We start from the raw sequence: 23,144 nt of genomic DNA on the forward strand, positions 1-23,144 counted from the left end.
AATGAACAATTTAAGTAAAGCGATAACACAGATGAGAATCAACATTGGCTGTTGTGACCCAATGAACACACAACGGGGTGAATTAGCCTTACAGTGCATCAACATGATGAAATCACCTTTTAACTTCTAACCACATTAGTGGAGAAAACTGAGAAATAAATCATAACTTGTCACATGTCATGTCAGTAAATACTGTAGTTGATTGCAAGGATTATACTGGATGCAATTTGGATGAGATGGAAAAAAAATGACCCCACTTCTCCCCTCTCTCACCCAGGGAGCGTTCATCAAGGCAGGGTTCATGCAGGGTGGGGGCTGGCCGTTGAGGGGTGACCCCTGTACTGCTGGTGGCCTGTTCTGGAGAGAGCAACAGGACCACATGTGACCACCAAGAGCAAACAGAACAGGTGTGACTGAGAACTTAAGTCCATAAATGATCAATCTCGTCCAAGATTCCAAGCATACAATAAGCACACCCTTATAAAAGCAAAAATGCCAACAGGAGGCTGAGAAGCTCATTTATAGGTACTGGCACATACAGTAACTGTAGGTGTCTTTAATATTCTGTACTAACACAACAGATGTCAGTACGAGCAGGACATGCGTGGTTAGGGGTTACACCTGAAACACATGCAAACACAGACATATTGATGATAAAGAGTGAACTAAAGCATGACACAATATTAGTCAAAAGAAAGAAAATAAACAAATAATATTTAAAACACATAATATGATTTTTAAATTAGCATTCACTAATATTTTTGTATATTTTAAGAAACACATAACCTTAAACTTAAGTGTCAGCAATGTGAATTTGGAGATGGACCCTTGGTGTCGAGGCAACATATGACCAAATAATCTAAAAAGAGGAAGAGTATGCCTCTCAATGTCAGTTAGTACTCACTGAGAATGAGAATAACAGTAATTAGTAGACACAACATATTTAGTGTACAAGGGGTTACATGCAGAGAGTGTGGCAAGCTGCATCGCTTAGATGCAAACCAACTGTGAAGTCCCAGTGGTCACAGTTATTTTTGATCACGCCTAAGGGCAGCAATGTAAAGAGATGCGTTCCACTGTTAGAAGGACAGCTCTGGGCCAGTGATATATCAGCTACCAGGGCTACTAAAAATATAAATGCACTCTGCAATTGTGCCTGAGCTGTATTCTTGTGCATGCATTACTAACCCTGTATGATGTAAGAGAAATAAAAAGGTGAGGTGACAAAAGAGTCCCTTGTCATTTTAAACACAAAATAAGCTAAATTGATGAATTAAATTAATTAACTTTGACCCCACACAGGCTAGGTGGGTACAGGTAACATATGGAAGGATACGAGATATTACACATGATAAGTCGGTCTGTGTCTCTGTGATCATCACAATATCATTTTTCTCAATAACAATATAACAAATGTTCAATAAATATTTGATTTAATTCATTTGAATGACAAACAAATTAGCACTTCACTTTCTATTAAGATATTTATTATGCTGAGAAAAAGGGACTGAAAAAAGATTTTACTTAATTTTACTCATGCATATATGTTGTTTTGAATGTTCTACCTGAGATTTGTTAAGCAAGGCACTGTTTGGCATCAAGTGTTTGTCATGTTCTGACCATAAAGAAAATACAATCAGGCCAAACGAATGAGCCAGCATCATGTGTGTGCTCCAGGGACAGATGAGTGTGCACCCACAGGAGCAGCCGCCTGGACAAGCACAGAATCTGTGCGTTTATGTAGGCTGCTGCAACCTTGTTCTTGGTGGGGACCAGCACATGCTGGTTCGGCAGCATAGGGGCGAAGTCTCGGACCACCTTCCACACCGTGAGGAACTCCAGCAAGTTTATGTGCAGAGGAATGCGGGCCTGCCACAGACCGCCCTCCATCTGAGAGAGGCAGGTCTTACCCCAGCCCATCAAGGAGGCGTCTGTGAAGACCAAGATATAGGAAGCGACCCTGCCCAGGGGAACCCCAACCGACAGAGATAGGGGGTCACGCCAGTAGGCTAGATCTGAACCCACAGACAGAAGAACAGCGACCAGGCCCCTCCTCATGTGCAGGAGACCCAGGGGGACCACCGCGTGAGCCACTGACATGAGGCCCAGAAGCCTCATGATCAAGACAGCCGTCACAGCCGCCTATGGAACAACACGGCCGAGTAGCTCCATCACAGCATCCACCCTATCCTGAGAGAGCCATGCTCTCCAGAGAGAGGAGTCCAGCACCACACCCAGGTAGGTGAGCTTCTGGAAGGGGAGAGGAGTGCACTTCTTCCAGTTCACCGTGAAACAGGTGTGTGACAAGCTTGGCCCTCTGCACCACCGCCTCATCCTGGGACAGCGCCAGCAGCAGCAGGTCGTCCAGATAAAACAGGACTCTGATGCCCACCCGCTGCAGCGGCTCCAGAGCAATCTCGACACGCTTGGGGAGAGTGTGCGGGGCCGGGGAGTAACCGAACGGCAGTCGGTTGTACTGGTACTGGGTGCCCCGGAAAGAGAACCGCAGGAACATCCTGTGTTCAGGGATGACGGGAACGTGAAAGTACACGTCCTTCTGGTCGATGGAGGTGAGCCAATCTCCCTGACACACAGACTCCAGCACCTGTTTTACTGTCAAAATGCGAAAAGGTCTCTCCATAATCGTTTTGTTGAACAGTGACAGATCCAGGCATCAACCTCCGTGCTCCACCAAACAGGAGAGCTTGGCCCCTGGCGGGGGGAGGGAGAGTCATGGACACCAGCATGCGCCGCCATGCAGGAGGGAGTGCCTCCCTGCATGCACGGTGTGGGGCTGCCACACATCATCACCGTACCGCTCCCCTGGTGAGGGGAGGGAGGCAGGAGCAGACAGTGTTGCCAGGGAGTCCACACGAGGCAGCGTACCCACACTTGTGGGCTCATCGCCGCGCCACTCAACTGGCAAGGGAAGAAGGCGGGGTAAGACAGTGTTGGCGTACATGTGGGCTCAGGCCAGCCACCCGACCATAACAGGGAAGGGGGCAAGGGGAGAGAGGATGTGCAGCTTTGCAGCAAGCCCAGGTTGCTTGTTAGCCGGCTTACAAACAGCTGGCTCACACAATGTGGAGAAACAGCAGTTATAATGTCAAAAACGGCTGTTCTGTGAAGTGCAATACTAGGTCATGCAGTTTACAAGAAAGTTTACAAGAATTTCTCCCCAGTGTCACTGTCGCCTGCCGTGCATAAAGTATTCAGTACACACATGATGCCATGATGCTGGCTCAAACCTTGTGGGGAATGTGCACAGACAGCGTTTGTTCAACAGCTCCCACAAAAGGAGCAACAAGATTTAAACACACAGCTTTTTCCGACCCATAGCTTACCAGTCGTCTGCTCTGAGCGACGAGGTTCGGCCAGCAGCAAGCAATACCATTGCTAGATGTCATTAGCCACAGCTAATGTGGAGCAACATGGACACACAGGGTCTCCCTGGTCGGCTGATCCAGGGGCAGACTGCACGTGAGCTTCACGTTAGCTTCCTGTTAGCTCAACGTTAGCTTCCCTCGTGGCGGCAACCTAGCCAACGTCAAGGCCGGCGTCACCAGAGAACAAGCACTCAGCATCGCTTGGAAAACGTAGTTGTTGCGATCTGAAACCTCACAGGTAGAGGCCACTGAAAACTACACATGTACCTGAACACACAATAGTCAGGTTTCCCTTCTACAGTCTTCAGGTGTCCTAAACCATCTACGTGCAGCACGAATTAAAAGAACAGAAGCCTGTTGACCAATAGTAGCACATAGTGTTCTGCTGCGCACAACAATCCGGTGCCCCCATCAACAGTTGTACTTTGTTAAGTTTTTGTGCCGGAGTGCTTTCTGCATCTCCAAACTGATGCTGACGCTTTGTGGGGGGGATTTACACACTTATGTTTTCTTTAACAAACAGAAAAACATTAAAATGAATAGGAAATACCAAGAGAAAGATCAATTGACAGGGTTCAGAGGACATGACATATTTTCTACTGTACGTTGGGGGGGCAGATTGGCATTTTTTCACTATTGGGGGGGAGACATGACCCCTGCAAATAATGCTTGATTACACCTGTGGTATGTTAGCATAACATTTACTTATTCGCACTAAACACAGCTGAGGCTGATGGGAATGTCAATAGTTTTGCAGATCATTTAGTCATTAACCAAAGTATTGCACAATTTCAAATGTTTACCTGATAGGGGCGGGAGGGGATTGTTATATGTCAAAAACCTTTTGTCTTCTTATTTTCATGAAAACAATAAGCCACTGGTACAGGTACGTGGACGACACATGGGTCAAAATTAAAACCCAAGAAGTGCAAGCCTTGACAGAACACATCAACTCCATGGACAGTAACATCAAGGTCACACGAGAAGATGTCAACAGCAACAGTTTGGCCTTCCTGGACTGTGCTGTATTGAAGAGGACAGGAGCCTGCACAAATGGAGTATACAGGAAACTGAGAAGAAAGGAGGACATGAGGAGGCCAGAGGCAGTGCCTGTCTGCTTCTGGGCTGTATAAGTCAAACACACGTGTTTCCACTGGGGTGTTGCCAGATGGGCAAGGAGGCAGGTGTCTGCAGCTACTACTGCTGTTTGGATTACCATAGCAAAATTAATGGACGAGAGGAGAGGGTCTAAATATAGAAACTACAAGCACACTGTAGCTGAAATTATACTGTTGTGACAAAGCCAAAACATCACCATACTAATATACTACCTCATACGGTATATATTATAGTCAGCTGAGTTAGCTCAGTCCATGCATTGTGATTGGCTGTGGTATTCTAATGAATAATAGTGAGATAATAATGAGAGGACCCCTCTCCTACTTACTTTTTGTACCTGTAACCTAGCAACAACTCCCAGCGGGAATACACACCCACAGTTACCACTACATGAAAATTATTTATTAGGACATTGTCAAATTTCTGGATTTTGGTAATCTACATGAGCTTCAGATCAGCCGAACACATGTTTAATGCAAGAGTTTACCTCAGTGACATAATGTACCAAAAAGGAGTCTAATGGTGGAAACTATACCAGTGGAAGAAGATGAAGCAATATTTATCAGTCGCATTCTGTTACAATATCCATATTCATAAATAAACTTGCTCATTATTACTAAGTGTACATACCGGTATTTGCAAATTTAAAAATTAACTGGAGACAGAGAACACATATGTACACCATTCTTCCTTTAACTCTGTTATGATAATACACAGTATCCCATCCCCCCACCTACGACCTGAACAAAACAAACACACGATATCCTCATGAGCCTACCTTGTCACATACACACACATAATAAACACATCACAGGAAGCAGTGCTGTAATACATATCTTACTACTAGTAATTAGATCACAGATCTAAAAGACACATTTCTACATATAAGTAGTCACAGTTCCATATTGAGACATTCATGTACTTCTGAAGCCCAATTCTACACTAATTAAGACTGGTTGCCAGGTATGCAGGGATTGGTGCAATCTATTTGTAGTTATGTATTATAAATGTAGACCGTCTAAAACAATGGACATCGTGACGTCACCCGTTGGTTTCTGAAGAGCCTGACTGAGGCATCTTTTATAGTTAACTTTATATTTTACATTTTCTTTATTTTCCTTCCGTAGTAACAGTGTGGATCAGATGTCCCACCTGGTGCCAGACAGCTTAAGAGACATGGAATGCATCTTCAGTGTGCTGGACATCTGTATCTGATGGCGTGGACTGATGTGGAAAGGCCTTCTCCCCTTCTGTTTACTTTTACATTTAGTTTAAATGTTGTCCTTATGTGTTTTTTATGCACATTTAAAAAATTTATATAAATTATGGTTCACATTGCAATAAATTCTCTTTATATTTACATTAATTTTGTCTTTATTACTGACTGATTCGGTCGGTCAATTCCAAGGACAAGTTAATCTTACAACAACATTAAAGTTGAACTCTTGCTAAGGGACATCAATCTAGTACAAGTTGAAAAGTGAAAATGCTCCCAATTTTAATTTTTTACCTTTTACTGACATTTATGCAAACCGTTAACCTATAATACCGTCCTACAATTTTCCATTTACTGAAGAATGAAGAATGTGATTTTATTTTAAGTAAATTTAGTCTGATCAGTTTTATATAACAAAAAATATTTCTAATATATTGAAAGATTTCAAATGTAAAAGTTGTTTTGCATGACTTGAAGTAAGATGTTGCAACAGTAAATATAATGACAGAACTTATGTATAGGAACCCAGTGTCATAATTTGAAATCAGTAGTCCAGGTGTTAAAGTAAAACAAAAACAAAAGGCTGAACAAAGCATTGAGCTGCAGGATCTGGTAGGGCCACACTGGAAGCTGGGACTTCTGTAGAGCTGGACTCTGGTGCTTCACATCTGGAATGATGCTGCCATCAGCTCATCTGGCACCTGTAAACACAACAATGGTAGAAAGTTAGTGATCCTTTCCAACTGCCATAGACCTGCTGAACTCTGAGGAATCGCCTCAGCATGATACCCTCTCTGGCATGTAACAGTAATTATGGCAACATGCAATACACTCATATGTGATATTAATCTTACTGCTGGACACTACTTGAACAGTCAAGTTAGCTCTTATTGTATATTCATTATTACTTATGTTAAATTTACTGTTGAACTGGTACTACTTGACATAATGTTATATTTATTGAGAATTGTAATGCACCTTTGGGTTGTCACAAACGTAATCTGCTACACAATAACAAAAAAAGGGCTTGAATCTTGAATGTAAGCAGGGGCCTCACAAGTTAAAAATACATGCAGCTGGAGAGCCTAGACAAACTCATAAGTGGCTGTCATACAGCTAATTTCTCTACATAACTAATATTACTTTACCCAACTCAGGAACATGGCCATAGTTAGAGCCCAGCTAAGGTACCTGTCTTTACCGACACGACAACCGCAACCACCGCCGCTTCTCCCTCAACCCTTAACCCCGTCCCTCAGTCCAGGTAGAGGCATTTATTCAAGTGACACAGTGACTCTGTTACAGTAACTTTAGTGTTACATATCCAAATCTGACAATGCCTGTTTGGCAAGTTTAGCTAACTGACGACATTAACGTTACTTTACTACACACCTTCTAACAGACGTGTTATCACCCTAAATTCAAACACGTTTTGACTTCTGTGCATGATTCTTTATAAACTGCAGTTAGCAGACTCCCGTTATTTTAGCATCGTTCCCAAAGCTTGAAGCTGGCTAATTAGCTAGTTAGGTAACGTTAGCTAAGCTAATAAGCTAACGTTATGTAGCCATACTGCTAATTATTGTAACGCATAAATAAAAAAACTACATTTTCACTCACCAACTGGAGAATAGGCTTGTGAAGGTTCTCTTTCTCTCCAATAAACTGCACAGCATGACATTATTTGTTTTCGGATTCTGCATGAAGAAATGTCCAAAAGGCACAAACAAGGCAGAGCTGCTGAGCTCCGTGACGGACTGTATTAGCTGAGCTAAAAGGCGGCAATCAGTTGGCGAGCACTGACAGCGACATCACCCACCTGTCAATCAACGTGCCCACACACCTAATAATACAGAACTTTAAGGCTTAATATAATTTAAATGGGTGAGTTATAAAAAAAAATTCACCCTCCTCACAGTCACGAAGGGCAAAAAAAATCTTTTGTACCAGGCTGTAAACATGTTTTATTCTGCTGTAAAGTTGGGCATTTTAACATGGGGGTCAATTGAGATTTACTGCCTTTTGAAGCCAGCCTCAAGTGGCCACTCAATGAATTGCAGTTTTAGTTTTTGCAGTTTGCATTTCTGGTTTGGATTCAACTAGGAAACCGGAAGGTTGCCGCTTGATTATAACCTTTCAAGTACAATTAAGTTTTTCAAACTGTGTGCTGGCAAAAACAGCTTGCTATACAATGTGATGTTGCCGAGAATCCCTTCAGCCTTTTCCCAACGCCAACATACATCAAACGCTTTCTACATCAAATATTTGTATTGCATGCTGTGGTTAGCCTAAGCAATTATTTCTCCTTCTACAGTGGCAGAAAGAGTCAGTTTCCAATAAATGACCTACAACAAAATATCCACCATAAATGTAAACTTTTTCCAGTTTGTCTTTTGTCTAATGTTGTCAAACATCCATGTCTTACAGTGTGTCAAATAAATGCTAATACTATTGATGATGAATTATTTTTAAAACTGCAGTTTCTCCTATAAATACATTCCTCAGAATTTCATCAAAACAGATTATGAACAATACTAACACAAACACGTACCACAGTAAACGAGCATGTGTAGGCCTTTCTGTATTTAGTGTCACTAGACCATAACACACTGATGAGCAGCAGCGAAATTGCTATAATGAGGTAAAATGCTTGTACCAAGCAAGTAGATAAAGGAAGCCTTGGAGCTAAAGACCATATCTACTGTACCATTCCAACGACATTTGACCTCAAGCCTGAGAGAAGCCCAGTGACCTACAATATACTGTGTGAGAGAATCACCGCAGTGCTGGGTAAAATCATTCCTGCTGTGGTTACACAACCATATTAGAGGAGTGTGGAGCACCATTTGAGCATTGTTTGGTGTGTATGAAGCCTGAAGTGAAAATATAAATATATATTTTTAGCTTTCTTTTCATTTGTGTTCACTAAGCTCACTGTCAACTACTGTACTGTTTACCTTACTTGGTTTGCTGAGATTTGAAGGGGTTGAGATCGCTGGGTCAAGATTTATGATAAAAGGAATAATTAAAACGACTGACACAGGATAATAATGGGCACAAAGACGTTCCAGTAACATAACTAGTAGCAAGTTAATAAATGCAGAGACGATGAGCAGAATTACTGGGATAGCCCAGTGACCATCAGTTTTTCGATGTGTTGACCTTGTGCTGTGCAGCTGAAGTTCTGATAATGTGCATACAAAAAGACCTTTCTAGGTCTGGATGTAAGTTTGGATGCCACCAGTGTCCCCACAGTCCAAGTTCAGTTCACAGTTAACAAACATGGTGCAGCATGTGTAAAACGCAAGACAGCAAGAGTGCATCACCCTGCTTCCCCAAAGCTACTTTTGCAGTTTGTCATATACAGTAAAAATAAGTCATGGCAGTGAGACATGATGAGTGACTGTAGTGGATCACGACTTTTTTGAACTGATGTATACTTTAACGATGAGCAACAAATGCTACAGGGAGACATTGAGAGACCCAGGGAGAGAGGAAGGAGGAGGGCATTTGACAACTGATAATTTCAAAAGTGGGTGAAATGCTGTTTTTCCATTTGAGCACAAAATTGGAAATTGGAAAAACAAGTCGTTATCTGTTTTTTCATTTTGGTTCTGGAAACAAATATTAAGAAAACATTTTTTTTCAACAATTTTTTGTTTTTTTGATTTCTGTTTTTATCTTGAAAAGCGAATGAGCGCATGATACACGGATTTGGTGCAGGTGGAAGTGTGCAAACTGGACCATAGCAGAACTGTGGCAAAATGTAAACTCATACTTCCGCAGTTTTCACTAACAAGTAGTTATTACTCTATCATATATGACAGATATTTGTCTGTAAGACTTGGAATATGTGTATAGCACAGGATACTCATTATCAGAGGATATTTCGTCCCGTATTCCATTATAGGACAGAAAAAAGATTTCTGTTATATTTTAAATGTGGATTACACACCACGGTCTTCCAGCGTGTTGTTCTGTTGGACTAGTCAGTAATATTGCTGTGTCTTGTGTTGTCTTGCTCTTTATGTTTGGGAGACAGCTATGCCGCAGACACGCAACAGAAGTCTCTCTCTTATGGAAGTGACAAGGGTACTGCTTAACCAGCTCAGCTAGCCAGCTACTATAACACAAAGTCTACCAGCTAACTTCAAATGCTATCGGAAGCAATGAAGTAGCTCAGCACTAAGCAACTAACTCTGAGGAGGACAGACTTAGCGACCGGGTCCTCCATCTGCACAATTGGAACACAGCACAGCAAAAGACTGCAACAGAACCACAATTCTTCCCCACCTAGCCAACCCACAACAGCCAGCTAACAACTAGCACGCCAAAGCAACTTCTCTTCCTTTATGGACTGGTAACATACCTGGGTTTTATATAACTTCACATAGCTTAACAGTGGAACGTTACATGGGTAAGCACAGGACTGTTTGGCTTTTATAAATGTCCATGTACTGACATGTTTTCACGCTTCATTGTTGTAATTATTCCATGGTTAATGTGAGATTACTGTGTAACCTTAGTTCTCAGCCACCGCTAAACTGATGTTAGTAATGTTATGCTCCACTCAGAGACAGAATCTCTGCATGCAAACTAACTCAATTTAACTTGGCACTGTTACACAGATCACATACATATATCTAAAGTTTCAGCTTTACATGCTGTCTTTGTTCTGACCTTGTGTGTTCATGCTATTGCACGCAAGACATAGGGAGGCAGAACAAAGAAGCTGACACACACACACACACACACACACACACACACACATCAGTTAGGATTAATCTGATGTGTTTATCTTTGTTTATATTTTAAATAAATGCGTGTGGATATACATGCTGGTTTCTTTAATGTTGCATAAGAGTGAAAATATCGCCAACCTCTTTTATGTAGAATCCTTTAACCTACAAGCTATTGATGGTCATTTTGGCTATAGTAATTAATTTAATTATTAATTTGAGTTTCACATTGATAGTGTAGTGTATCTTATGAGACTAAATAAATTAATTGTCTATCAATTTTCTCTTCTTTAAGAGTGGTGCTCCAAAGTGAATTGAACACAAGTTAAATTATATTATAATTGTTAAATAATAGTAATACTATTTATTATATTATTTAATATAACTGCTGATGCCATTTAAACATGAATTCCCAAGAGCGGGACCCTAACTTTAAAGAAGTGGTATTGTGCTCATCGATAGACTGGACTCTACTCGGCCCTGCTCCGTTTTCCATTGCAGATAGTACCCAGAGATAGTACGTAGCTGGTCGTCATAGTGACGCCACACACAACTGCCGCGACGTAATGTTCAATGCGACACACACACCAGTGATCCACACAGCTTTCTCTTTTTTAAGTTAAAAAATTTCAACATTCCTCAGAATGTAAAGACAGATAAGCGGTATGAAAACCTTCCAGCTGTGTTTTCCTCTGCCGTTGTTGCTGCAGCGGTCTGTGTGACGGCGGGAGCAGAGGGCTCTGTTAGCGGGCGGCTGGCCGGCCTCACACGCTCCTCCTGGTTGGTATAGGCTTCCCCCGCAGCCACTTGCAGAGCTCCTCAACTCCCAAAATATTCATCACATTTTTGTTCCGCCATCACTTCTCGTAAAACTGTCAATATTGGAAATCTACACAGCTGATTTCTCACCTCAAAACTTCTCAGAAGTGGATTTAGTGATGAAATTCCATACGAAAACTGTAAAATATAAAACTTTCTGTTGCTGGCCTCTGTCTGGTGCAGCTATGATGATGCAGTGAATAGTGAATATTCTCTCTGACCAATCAGCAGTCTGTCATGTTTTCACGTTACATTTTAGTTTCCCTCAGCTCGCTTGGAACCTCAACGGAGGTGAGGTGATATGAAAAAAAGTACCTGGAAGCAGGTACAGGTGCAACATTTCTACAATGGAAACCCAAACAAAGGCGAGTTCAGCCAAAGGGCCTCCGCTCAGACTAGCTTGGTTTGAGGGCGTGCCTGACCCCGCTAATCGCTTGGCAAGCTTTATGACGCGTTTTCATTGTCACGTCACAAGTAAAGGAAGTGAAGGGCTGGACTACAAACAAGCTGTTTTCAGTACAGAGCAGAGTTTTCTGTGGGAGATGGGAACTCCCTTTGGGCTGGACTTTGGGCCTTTTCACTTTGCAAACCTGTTACATGCACAAAAAAGGAATATAACTCAATAAAGGAGAGGGGAAAAGCCAAAAAGTATAATACCACCTCTTTAAGGGTTTCAAGATGTTTATCATACTGATTGAGATGGATGGTTAACTACACTGACATTCAGCCTATTTGTGTATACTGCATATCAGTGTGGTAAAATTTCACCTGGTGAAGATCTGACTGGAATTGAAATGCTGTCTATTTAAATAAAATTGTGGTTTGGAGTCAGCATTCAGGCACATTAAGGCCACTTGCATGTTTGTTAATTTGTTTTAGAGAACACTACAACTGAGCAATGAGAAATATCACTCCTGTTTTACTCCAGCAGCATGTGATTTCACTATATAATGGTTATTAGTCATATTTCACACAGGTGGATCACACCACGCTGTTGTTCTGTGTCAAGCTGGACTAAACACTTGAAAATAATGCTGGAGAAAAGCTCTCATTTGACACTTGCTTGCTTTACATTTTTCAGGTAAAAAAGTTATTTTCAAAGTTGTTTTGCACAGAAACAATATTCACAAAATTTAATTTAGTATTGAGCCTAACGTGCAAAGCAGAAGGCACACTATATGTTATCTGCCATACTTATTCTTCTTACTCTAGGAATTTTACTTATAGTGTTCCAATCCGTTGCCAACACACATGCAAAAATTGCATCAAGAGGTCGTTGGTTCAATCCTACAGTCTGCATGTCAAAATGTCCTTGGGCAAGATACTGAACCCCGAATTGCTCCTCATGGCTGTGCTGTGAGTGTGTGTAAATCTGTTTCTGTTTCTGATGCTGGTCACAGACATGTAACTATTGAATCACACAGACTTTACAGATTTGGAACTGCGAACCTCAAAGTGACGGGAGTGCAAACCAACTACCCCATAGACTCTGATGTCTAACTCCCTCTATTGCTTGCTCATATTTTTGACACCACAAACATAAAATGTACATCTATGCATTCAGCAGTCTTTTCTCTCTCACGATAGTTAAAATAAGTGTCTGACCTGTGTAAGAGTGATGAGTGTCTGTGTCACCCCACTCCCTTCTCCCTTCTCCACTCCCCCAGGAGTCAGTGATCACCATAGTAGAAATGGAGAAAGCTGACTGTGATTAGGTAATTTGACTGCTTAACCCTCAATCTAAAATCCATGCTGGTTCCTTTCATGGAGCCATTTTTATTGTAGGCCATTTTGTCCTAGGATATGCACCAAACATCAGGCACACCGCGTCAGCAACAATACATTTATTTTGTTGATTAAATCTGATGAAGTCAGCACACTCTCCTCCTCCGATGCCTCTCAATGCTTATAATATGCTGTAGCTGCGGGGCTGGCCGGGCTGTATGCAAAGCGTAACCGCTCACGTGTGGTGTTGTCATGCTTCACTAAGAGGATCCCTCTTGTCTGATGTTCACTACAGCCCTAACCCGCAGAATCAAAATGAGATGGAAATGTGGGGTGGCATGGCCAAGGGCAGATTCAGAGCCTCTATGCAGATTTAGTGTAAAATCTCCAAGCGGTTGTGTGCACTGACCTCTTTCTGTGGCTTTATATACCTACAGTTAGACTCTTCCCTCGCTCTTTGCTACAGTCGTAATTCCTACAGACAGTAGGGGGGAGAGCCTAGTATGGCATTATGTAATACTGGATCCCGGGCAGGAAATCTATCACTACAATGGCGTAATGTTTTATGATGCTTTATAAAGTGTACAATGTGAGTTCTTTGGATGAAGCCAGCTCGGTATTCTCAGTATGGATATCGGGGCAGAGGCTGCAAAGAGACTGAAGAAGACGTCGGAGGAAGCGAGGAAGAGAAAAAGATAGAATGACCGAGCAACAGACCGGGTGGCAAGCTAGCCAACAAAGCTAGACATCAACCGACTTATAATAATGTTACCAATGTCCAAGTGTGTTATCTAGTAAGTTTTCTAAAATCAGCTTGAGATTATAGCACCCTTTGTGGACATAACGTTAGCTAACGTTAGCTAATTTTATTTGCTAGCATCAATGAATTGACCCTGCTTATATTTGGGACAGGGATCCATATGGGACAGGCCTTTAATTCCTCTCACACAAAAGTGAAATAGAATAGAAACAGAATATTACTGTTAGAAATTAAAAATTATCAAATAATATCAAATACACGTCAGTCATTTGATCTAGCTCCGATAGACGGCTTATGCGCTTTTATTTTGCAACAACAGGATGCAGGATGAGAAAAGTGGGGCAGAACTTAACAGATTCAATTCAATTCAATTCAATTTTATTTATATAGCGCCAAATCACAACAACAGTTATCTCACAGCGCTTTTCATAAAAGAGCAGGTCTAGACCGTACTCTATGATGTTATTTACAGAAGCCCAACAGTTTCCACCAAGAGCAAGCACTAGGCGACAGAGGCAAGGAAAAACTTCCTTTTAAGAGGCAGAAACCTCGAGCAGAACCATGGCTCAGGGTGGGCGGCCATCTGCCTCGACTGGTTGGGGTGAAGGAGAGACAGAGGGAGAGAGAGAGCGAGAGAGAGAGAGAGAGAGGGAACAGACAGAAAGCAATGGAATTCACATGACAGTATTCACAACTTGGATTAATTTTTATGAAAAGCTGTTTTGATTCTTTTAATCGATGGACCCTTACAAAGTAAAGGAATATAAATAATCATGGAACTGACACATTTAGACTTAATGAGCGCTTCAAAGGTAACGCTTTGGGGTTTTTTCATCACCGATAAAAAAATATGAATTAGACTTTGGGGCTTGTTGTTTCCATTAAATGAACTGAACTAGGGCTACAGCTAACGATGATTTTAGTACTCAAAGCTTCTATAGATAGTTTAAACGATTCAACGATGCGTCGTTTAAGAAGTACTTTTGCGCTGGCGACACCCCCCGGTAATGGGATCACCTGTGCACGTTTGTAGGTGACAGGCCTAGATATTTATTGGTCCTTTCGTAAATTCATAGTGTGTCATACAGCAAACATCAGATCAACAACCAGACAGGTGCTTTACAAACACAAACATCACCCGAGTGCTATACAAGTTATACTACAGGCTCGTGCAGACTACAGGACTTTCAGCGTCGGCTGATGGCTGTGCTGTTCAGACTACAGAACTTGCCGTCTTGTGACGGGACTCTTGAAGTCGTTGTGTCGTTTACACTACGTCACTGATCGGTGACAGGGTGTCACACACTACAGGAGCTGACAGCAGCTATGTCACCCAAAGCTGGTCTCCAAACCACGTTTAGTCAAGAAAACACACAGGAAATGTGAAACGGGAAAGGCTTTTGTTATTACAAAGATAGCATTTATAAAGACAAAAAATATGCATGAAAGGATGGATTACCTCACGCAGGTGAGGATACAACTCACGGCCCAAAAAGGAGAACAACAAACGCACCTTACTTTTGCTAGCCTTCAACTCAACAATCAATCATAATTTCAGTTAAATGTTAAAGTTGCTGTTACAGTTACCTTGTCTGTGGTCTGCTGGCAGAACACCAGGTGCTTTCTGATCAGGTGCTGGTATGGTAGGCGACATAAATTTCGTTTTCTTTAGCTTGAAATAATCTCATAATTTCTTCTTTGTCCCTCGCTATTTTCTCTCTCTTCCTCCACTTTGCAAACGACGGCATCATAATCACGTCGTGTTCACACAGCGTAAGCAACAGTGCAACAGTAATAAATGTCCGTGCGAAACAGTGTGCTATATAGTTATATGGATTAAACAAAGCATGATGCAAAGGATTTCGTCGATGCATTTTAATAATCGATTTAATCTGAATCTGAAACGATTTGATTGTGGAGAATCTAACTGATCTAATGATGTGTATCATGTTCATACTGACATATTGATAATATGTTTAAACACTGATAATTGTATTAACGATCTAAGCAGCTGAGAAGCAGCTAAACCTGTTGGGGTTTAAAAGGTTTTATACATCAAAAGAACCTCTATAAAAACCAGACCAGGCGTTTAGTGGAGACCAGCGTTTATTTGTCAAAATGTGTTCCCACACCAGGCCAGTAAACGGGGTAGGAGGCTATTAGGGACTAGGCTATTAATTTAAGTTTTACAATAATAATAATAATAACTTGAACTGCAAGCAGTTGTAAGCGGGATCTAAGCCTCCCAGCGCCAGCTTGCCCCACGGAGGCTGGGAGCGGAGGGAGCGGAGGCTGCGGGCTTGCGGAGAGATGAACGAGTTTGCAGGTGTAATGTCAAAACCCTTTGTGTTGAAATGAGATTTTCCTGCACCATTGACCTTGCAAAAATGGCGCCACCTATAGTCCGAATTGCATGAAAAGTTTCACCTGGCGTTGGGGGCCCGTGGTAAAAAAATGAGCAGAGTTTCATATTAAAGAGAGTTGTGGTTACAGAGATATAAGGTCCCCAAGTTTGGTGTAGATCAGCCATTCCAAACCTAAGATATGACATCACTTCCTGTTTTCAGTGTTTTCACAAACATTTGTTAGCTTATAATTGTGACATTTTGTGGCAGATCAAAATTTCCTCTACAGACTTTTATCAGCTTGGTCAGAGATTGTGCCAAGTTTGGTGCCGATCGTACTTGCCGCTTCAGAGGGATTAATTAAAATAGGTTTTTCACTTTTCACGATTTTGTGAAATTATCGCACAGAGGCGTCTCCTATAACATAAGAATCGGCAGTATCCCCCAAACATGTAGATATAAGATTTACGGATGTGTGATGTACTGGCGCGTAGTTATGTGGAAAAATGTCCATTAGTTCAAAATCCCATTCAAATGAATAGGATTTTCCCACGTTATTCGGCTTCAATTATAGCACCACCCTTAAGCCAAATTGCACCAAATTTTTGAGGTGTCATCAGGCCCCCATGGGGAACAACTGACCCAAATTTGCTATCAATCGGACTTATTGTTATAGACATATAAAATGCAAGTAAGTCAATGTGATTATTTCTTAACATCTTTAATTTGCAATAACAGCACCATCTATGGGCATCAGCTTTGGTGCATGGAGAACTATTCGGCTCAAGTTTCATGTCAACGTGACTTGTGCTTATAAAGGAATAAATATTTCGTATTAAATAGCGCCACCTATGGGCAAATTGCACGCGAAAACGCGATGCCTTGCATTCGCAGGGTTCCCAGCCCCACTGGCACTGGACACTTAATAGCTTTAAAAGGTACTCAAAGACAAAGATAATAACAAGGTAACATTGTCACAACGGTGATGGTGATGAGAACTTCATGAAATAAAATGAGACAGCAGTGGCCTTCTTTCTGTTGTTGTTGATTTTGATGCTAAGTAATGTAAACATAACAAATGCAATTGTACCACTTGCATTTGGTACTCTGAAATGGTAAGGGCGCCAAACCAATCAATCTTAAATAATGTTGCTTTAAAGCAGCGTAGGGAATTATTTTAATACAAACCTTTTGTCACATTTGCTAAAACTGTCACTATATCCTGACAGTAGTACATGAGACAGATAATAAAAACCTTTTTGTAACGGAGACCCTCCATTCCTGACACAGGGATCTCTGGAGAGCTGAACTTAACTTAACTTAAAAGGAGATAGCGGAGAACCATAAAAAGTTACATCATAGCATATTAAAGGCAGAGGAGTAAATCTGACCTGTCACTACAATAAATGAGGGGTGACAGTATGGGGATGCAGAAATATTACAGTTGCTCTGAATATGCTCTCAGTAAGCTACAGTAAGCATGAATACTGCTTCAAGGGTTGCACATGGTAAAAATAAAACTAATTCTAATTGTTTTCTGACTTATTGAACAGAACCAAAAGCAAAAATTGTTATCGCAGTGGATTCTCACTTTCATCAGGTATAACACAGAATAATACAGACAGCCTAGGATTATACTTAGAAGTAAGCCGCTAACAGAAAGATCTCTTCTACTACTCACAATGAGCCACTGTCAACATAACCATGAACCTCTGAAGCAAAGAAAGGGGTCTGCAACCTACCTTACATCCAAACATCAACGACAAAGTGTTGTTGGTGCAGGCAACTTTGCAGTGACACAGCACTGGGGTGCAGTCTGGGCTTTTGACAATGGGAGACATTCCTGTAAAAAAGACGCGCTGGATAGACTCTGCTGTAGCACAGAGCAGAAAGGCAGAAGACGAGAAGCTACAGTCGGACCAAACGAGAAAGCTACAAAGAGGGTTCACGCTTCACGAGAGCGAGGTTTTGCATACAGGCTTTTGCCTATACACACACACACACACACACACACACCACTATACACACTCCCTCCCCCCTATGCCCACTGTCTCTATCTCTCTTTTCTTTCTCTTCCTACTCTCCTTCCATCATCCTAATCTTCCTCCTGCTGCTAGTCTCATTTCTGCAAAAGGATTAACTCATTAACAAAATAATACGCCATATCACTTCACTTTAACTGGTGCAAATTTGCATTTAGAAAATAACTATTGTCACTGTTTTTGTTTTATATTTGTACACTGAGTAAACCAAATGTTTATCTAAGTCCTGATGCTGTAGGGTGCCCCCAGCTGGCCAACATTTCACCTGACAAATTAAAACTACTTTAATAGAAGCCCAACAGTTCCCACCAAGAGCAGCACTAGGCGACAGAGGTAAGGAAAAACTTCCTTTTAAGAGGCAGAAACCTCGAGCAGAACCATGGCTCAGGGTGGGGTGAGTGTGAATGTTAGTTTCCGTTTGTGCACTTAGGCTCAGTGTATGAATGTGTATGACTGGTGAATGCAGATGTAGTGTAAAAGCGCTTTGAGTGGTCGAAAAGACTAGAAAGGCGCTATACAAGTACGGAGCATTTAGACCTGCTCTTTTATGAAAAGCGTTATGAGATAACTGTTGTTGTAATTTGGCGCTATATGAATAAAATTGAATTGACCTGAATTGAAGTCATCGCAAGGTTAATGTACAGTATGCAGGCTACAGGCCATGTAGAGAACTTGGTGCTTAGCTGAGAGAATGAACACTATGGTAAGTACTTGATGCTGATGTGGGCCCATAGTAAATTTACAGTATTTATGGACCAGACTCGGGCTGAATAGATCTAGAGAAGCAAAAGCTTCACTGACATCCTCCATGCTGATATGAAATGGCCTGATGCTAAACAAGGACTTCAATTCACACACGACTGTTAGATTGTATTAGGTTGTATTTTGATCATGCAGTCTCCTCCTGGAAATCATATTGTGTTCAAATATACCTTAAGGATGTCAATCAAATCAAAAAATCTCTATTTCAGTTTGTTTGAGAAACTCTGTTCTTTTCAAATAAACTTTCTTGCATTGTCTTTATATTTAGGATATCCATGTTACAACTTCTCATATGGCTAAAAGCTAAATTTAGTTCATTTCCTGCACACAGTTACAATTAAACCTTTTAATAATAACTAATACTAATCATTATCATGTCCACCCCCTCACCGACACAGTCACAGCCAAAATTAGCTAAGCAGCCCTCTGGCAGAACCACAACAGAGTGAGGACGTTGAACACTGCACACACGTCTTCATCTGGCACTCCGCCCAGGTGAGAGATGAGAGCCCTGGGGTGACATGCTGATGTGTGCATACCAAGTGAAAATTACAAAACCACAGTAGGTTAATATCTTCCAAAGTTACACCCTGCTGGGTCTAGCAGGGTGTAACTATCTCTGTCAGAATGTAATGATACCTGACTGTCTGCTCGGACAAATGTGATTTCTTCTATAGAGCCTACTATGGAGGGACTTCTACTAAAGAAGTGTGCGTGTGAGTATGTGTATGATTCAAGCATATTACATTTGTGGCAACTACAAGCTAACATATTTATAAAATGTGTAAATAAAACCTTTTAACATGTCTGGGAAGGATGAAAATAACTTTGAACACAAAAAATATACGCACCCCTCTAGACAGACTGTCATTGACAAAATCAAACACAGCATCTGTGTAAAACAGAAATTCTACTTAACGAAAACATCTTTGAAAAACAAGTTTGTCCAAACTAGCAAATCTGGCTATGAAACGAGTTTCCATACTTGCTGTGTCGATGCTGCAGCATCTTTGAAAGGAACATATCCGTGGTCTTTAATGTTCATAATGTATTACCACTTGGCGCGGCATTGTAGATTTCCTACCACCATTCCAGCAGCTACTGGTTCTCTTTCATTTTATATTAACATGAAACTGAACAGTTTTGAAATCATTATAGTACATCCTGGTAGTGGATATGCAGTTGAATACATTTAATAGGTTACTATACTGCAGGTTTGACTTCTGCTCTAGTGTGTGCGCCATGAGTACACACTGAAGTTCTTGGTCATCAGATGTTGTGCAAAATTGATGAAATTTCACTGCAGCCAAGATTCAGCATTGTAAAAGCCTACTGTGTCTTATGCTGGCTTAATACACAAAACAACACACCTGCTACAGCTGTTTCAAACGTCTGTCTTTCACCATCTCTAACCATGACTATTCATTAGTCCTCAGCCTGCGGAAGAGCTGCAGAGGATGAGATTATTAACGGCTGGCGAGCCACTGAGTACCTGTGCAGTACAGTCAGTGAGGACTGCATAACACAGGTGCAGTAGCTGCAGCACCAGGCTCTTTCCAAACTGGGACTGCCAAGCAGGCACTGTGACAACTCTGCATCCTGATTTACCAGTATAAATCTACATAAAGTAAAGTGTTATTTGAACTGAACCACTAGATGGAACTGTAACACTGAGGATATTACACTGTTCAAGGTTTGAACAGAGAGAGTCAGTAAAAACTCAATTACACACATTAATAAACAGTGAGGTCTGAGGTCAGTCAGGATTAGCCTAATTAATCAGGGAGCCGGTGGGAAACAATTCCACAGCACATTTCCTTAAAAAATAATACAATATGTGACACAAATGGGCACACAAGCACATACAAACTGCAGAACACACACTCCAGTGTTTGAACTCTAGTGTTTCAAAGTAACTCCTAAGCTGAAGCATTTCTTTGTTCTTTTTTCACCCGTTCAGCTGTTACGGTCATGTAACTGGACCAAACGGCATGACTGCAGGCATGTTGCTGCGGTTTCTTTCATTTTCCTTCTCCTAATCGAGGGTCTAAAGATAGAGTGTATGCTTTACAGAATATAAAGCCCCTTGTTGCAAATTTGTGATGATATTGGGCTATATAGATAACATTCACTTGCCTTTCCTTAATACAGTGTGACTGATGACTGTGACTTTTTTCTGCAGGTAAGCATTTTACAGTAATCTGCAACTCTTCTTCACATGTTGAGGTGGTTTGCATGTTTATATCTTGGCTAAATATCAAGTGATATCAAGTGAAGTCAATGTGAAATAAGACTTTAGAAGATTACCCAGGAGACTAAGAGATTCTTATTGCTAGTTTGGCCACTCTACAGTGCGCTTTATAATTCACTTCTGTTACCTGAGAACTAGAGAACAAGGCTGAATGATGCAACGACAGGACTCACATCAACAGAACAGAAGGTGTCTGCATCCTAACTTCCATAATACATGAATAGTTTGATTTATTTGTCGCTATTTTAAATAGAAAGAACTAATATCATTTCCATCAGATTTCACATTTTTATACTGAAAATAATCTTGGATGCAAATTTACAGATGAAACCTCCACCACCACTGAGCCCATGACTCAGTGACAGATACTGAAGCATGTGGAATCCGAACTGTAAACTGAACCTACTCTATAGCTGACACTAGGTTAATGATCTAATTTCAAATATGGCCAGTCAATCAGTTACCTCAGCTGACTTCCTCTCCACACTCCATGCTTGTTGTGTAGAATTTTTACCTTTAAAAACTTCATAAATGAATGCTTTTATTTTACAAAGGTAAAGAAAGAAAAGTTGTCTCAGTGGGTTTATTGCAGTGTTGTTAAAGTTGGAATGATGGGATGACATTTGATGTACTGACTGATGGGCGCCAAAGTACTAATGCTATTCAGGTAGTCCTGCATTAGCCAAGACCCATCTATATAATCTGAGTGAAGCTTTTCACCATAGGCTGAATATGTAATGGTCACCTACCACTCTCATTGTGCTAAGCTTTAAGTTATAAGCTTACAGGAAGTGATCAAGCCTCTAGGCTATACATGCTACGGACGTACAATTTACATGTGGATTTACTGCAACAACATACATGAGACAACACTCATTGCTTGTTTCTTTTAAATTGTGAGATAAGGTGGTGGGTGTCGAGCAAAGTGCTCTACTGTGTTGTAATAAAAGTAACGTGGGGAGAACAGCTTTACTGCTGCAGCATTAAAGAGGAAAGCAATCGTTGTCCAAAAACGTGGTTGTAGTAGTGGTAGTGTAGGTGGTTGAAATGAAACACAGTTATATTCTATGCCTGTTCACAGTTGAAGTTTTGTAATTGTGATAGTCTGTCTGTTCCTGCTCTTCAGCCGCTTTCCTGGTTCCCCAGGCCCTTTCATTGCCATTTTCCATCTGTCCACTAGACGCTCTCAAACTTCTTTCCCCATCACCTGACTGCCCCACCCATCTACTCACCTGTTCCCACCTTCTCAGCCCTGCAGTTACATGGTGCGTGTTCAATCTCAAAATGCTTTAAACTGTTTTGCTACATTCCCTGGTGTCCAACATTGCGCAACAAGTTCCGCGGTATGTTTGGTGGGTGTGTGAGAGGTGTTACCCAATCAGCTGCAATATGTAAACACAGCCGTATTAAAAGGCAGATAAAGTGATTGTGTACACAACAAGGTGTTCAAGGCACCACCATATCCGTTGAAATAGATGTTTTGCTACATGTTGTCGGGGTGAAATCTGCCCTGGCCTTCCCCTCCCATCTCTACACCTGCATATTTCCTCATCAGCCTCTTAATTTATATACCAGCATAGTTCAATTCATTCCCTGCCAGACCATCTAAGTTGCCATGTGCTTTGTACCATGGATTTCAAACTCCTGCTACAACCTGAATCTTAACCCGACTCTTGACTGTTAACTGGACCTGCTAACCTGCCTGTATTTGTAAGCCTGTTAACTACTCCATATTCAAAATAAATAATTAAATTGCACCTGCTCTATTGCCTTCATGCTTTAGGATCCTGTCCCTGTATCAATGGCATTGTGACATCAAGTGTTGCAGTATGTGTTGGGTGGGGCGGTTTGTTTATTAGTGCTAGAGATCGGTGCTGCATTACACTAATGTCAGGTGAAGGGGTACAAGCAATCATTTTGAGTCAATGTTGAGGGTGAACTACAAGATAACTAGTGTGTGCAGTATTTGGCATTTGTGAA

At 41.3% G+C, this 23,144-nt stretch overlaps 1 protein-coding gene across 5 annotated transcripts in view; it reads right to left on the reverse strand.

Annotated features, from left to right (window-relative positions):
- Positions 1–23,144, reverse strand: part of dlg2 (discs, large homolog 2 (Drosophila)) — a 268,496-nt gene that overhangs the window by 120,906 nt on the left and 124,446 nt on the right. For all 5 annotated transcript variants that reach the window (XM_038708585.1, XM_038708584.1, XM_038708583.1 and 2 more), the window contains exon 5: positions 274–357. In XM_038708585.1, the coding sequence (XP_038564513.1) occupies positions 274–357 (84 nt within the window). The remainder of the gene's footprint in view (positions 1–273; positions 358–23,144) is intronic.

The sequence above is a fragment of the Micropterus salmoides genome, unplaced genomic scaffold (assembly GCF_014851395.1).
Source record: "Micropterus salmoides isolate LMB-PRFRI ecotype aquatic unplaced genomic scaffold, ASM1485139v1 Ms_hic_scaffold_9, whole genome shotgun sequence".
NCBI classification, from domain to species: domain Eukaryota; kingdom Metazoa; phylum Chordata; class Actinopteri; order Centrarchiformes; family Centrarchidae; genus Micropterus; species Micropterus salmoides.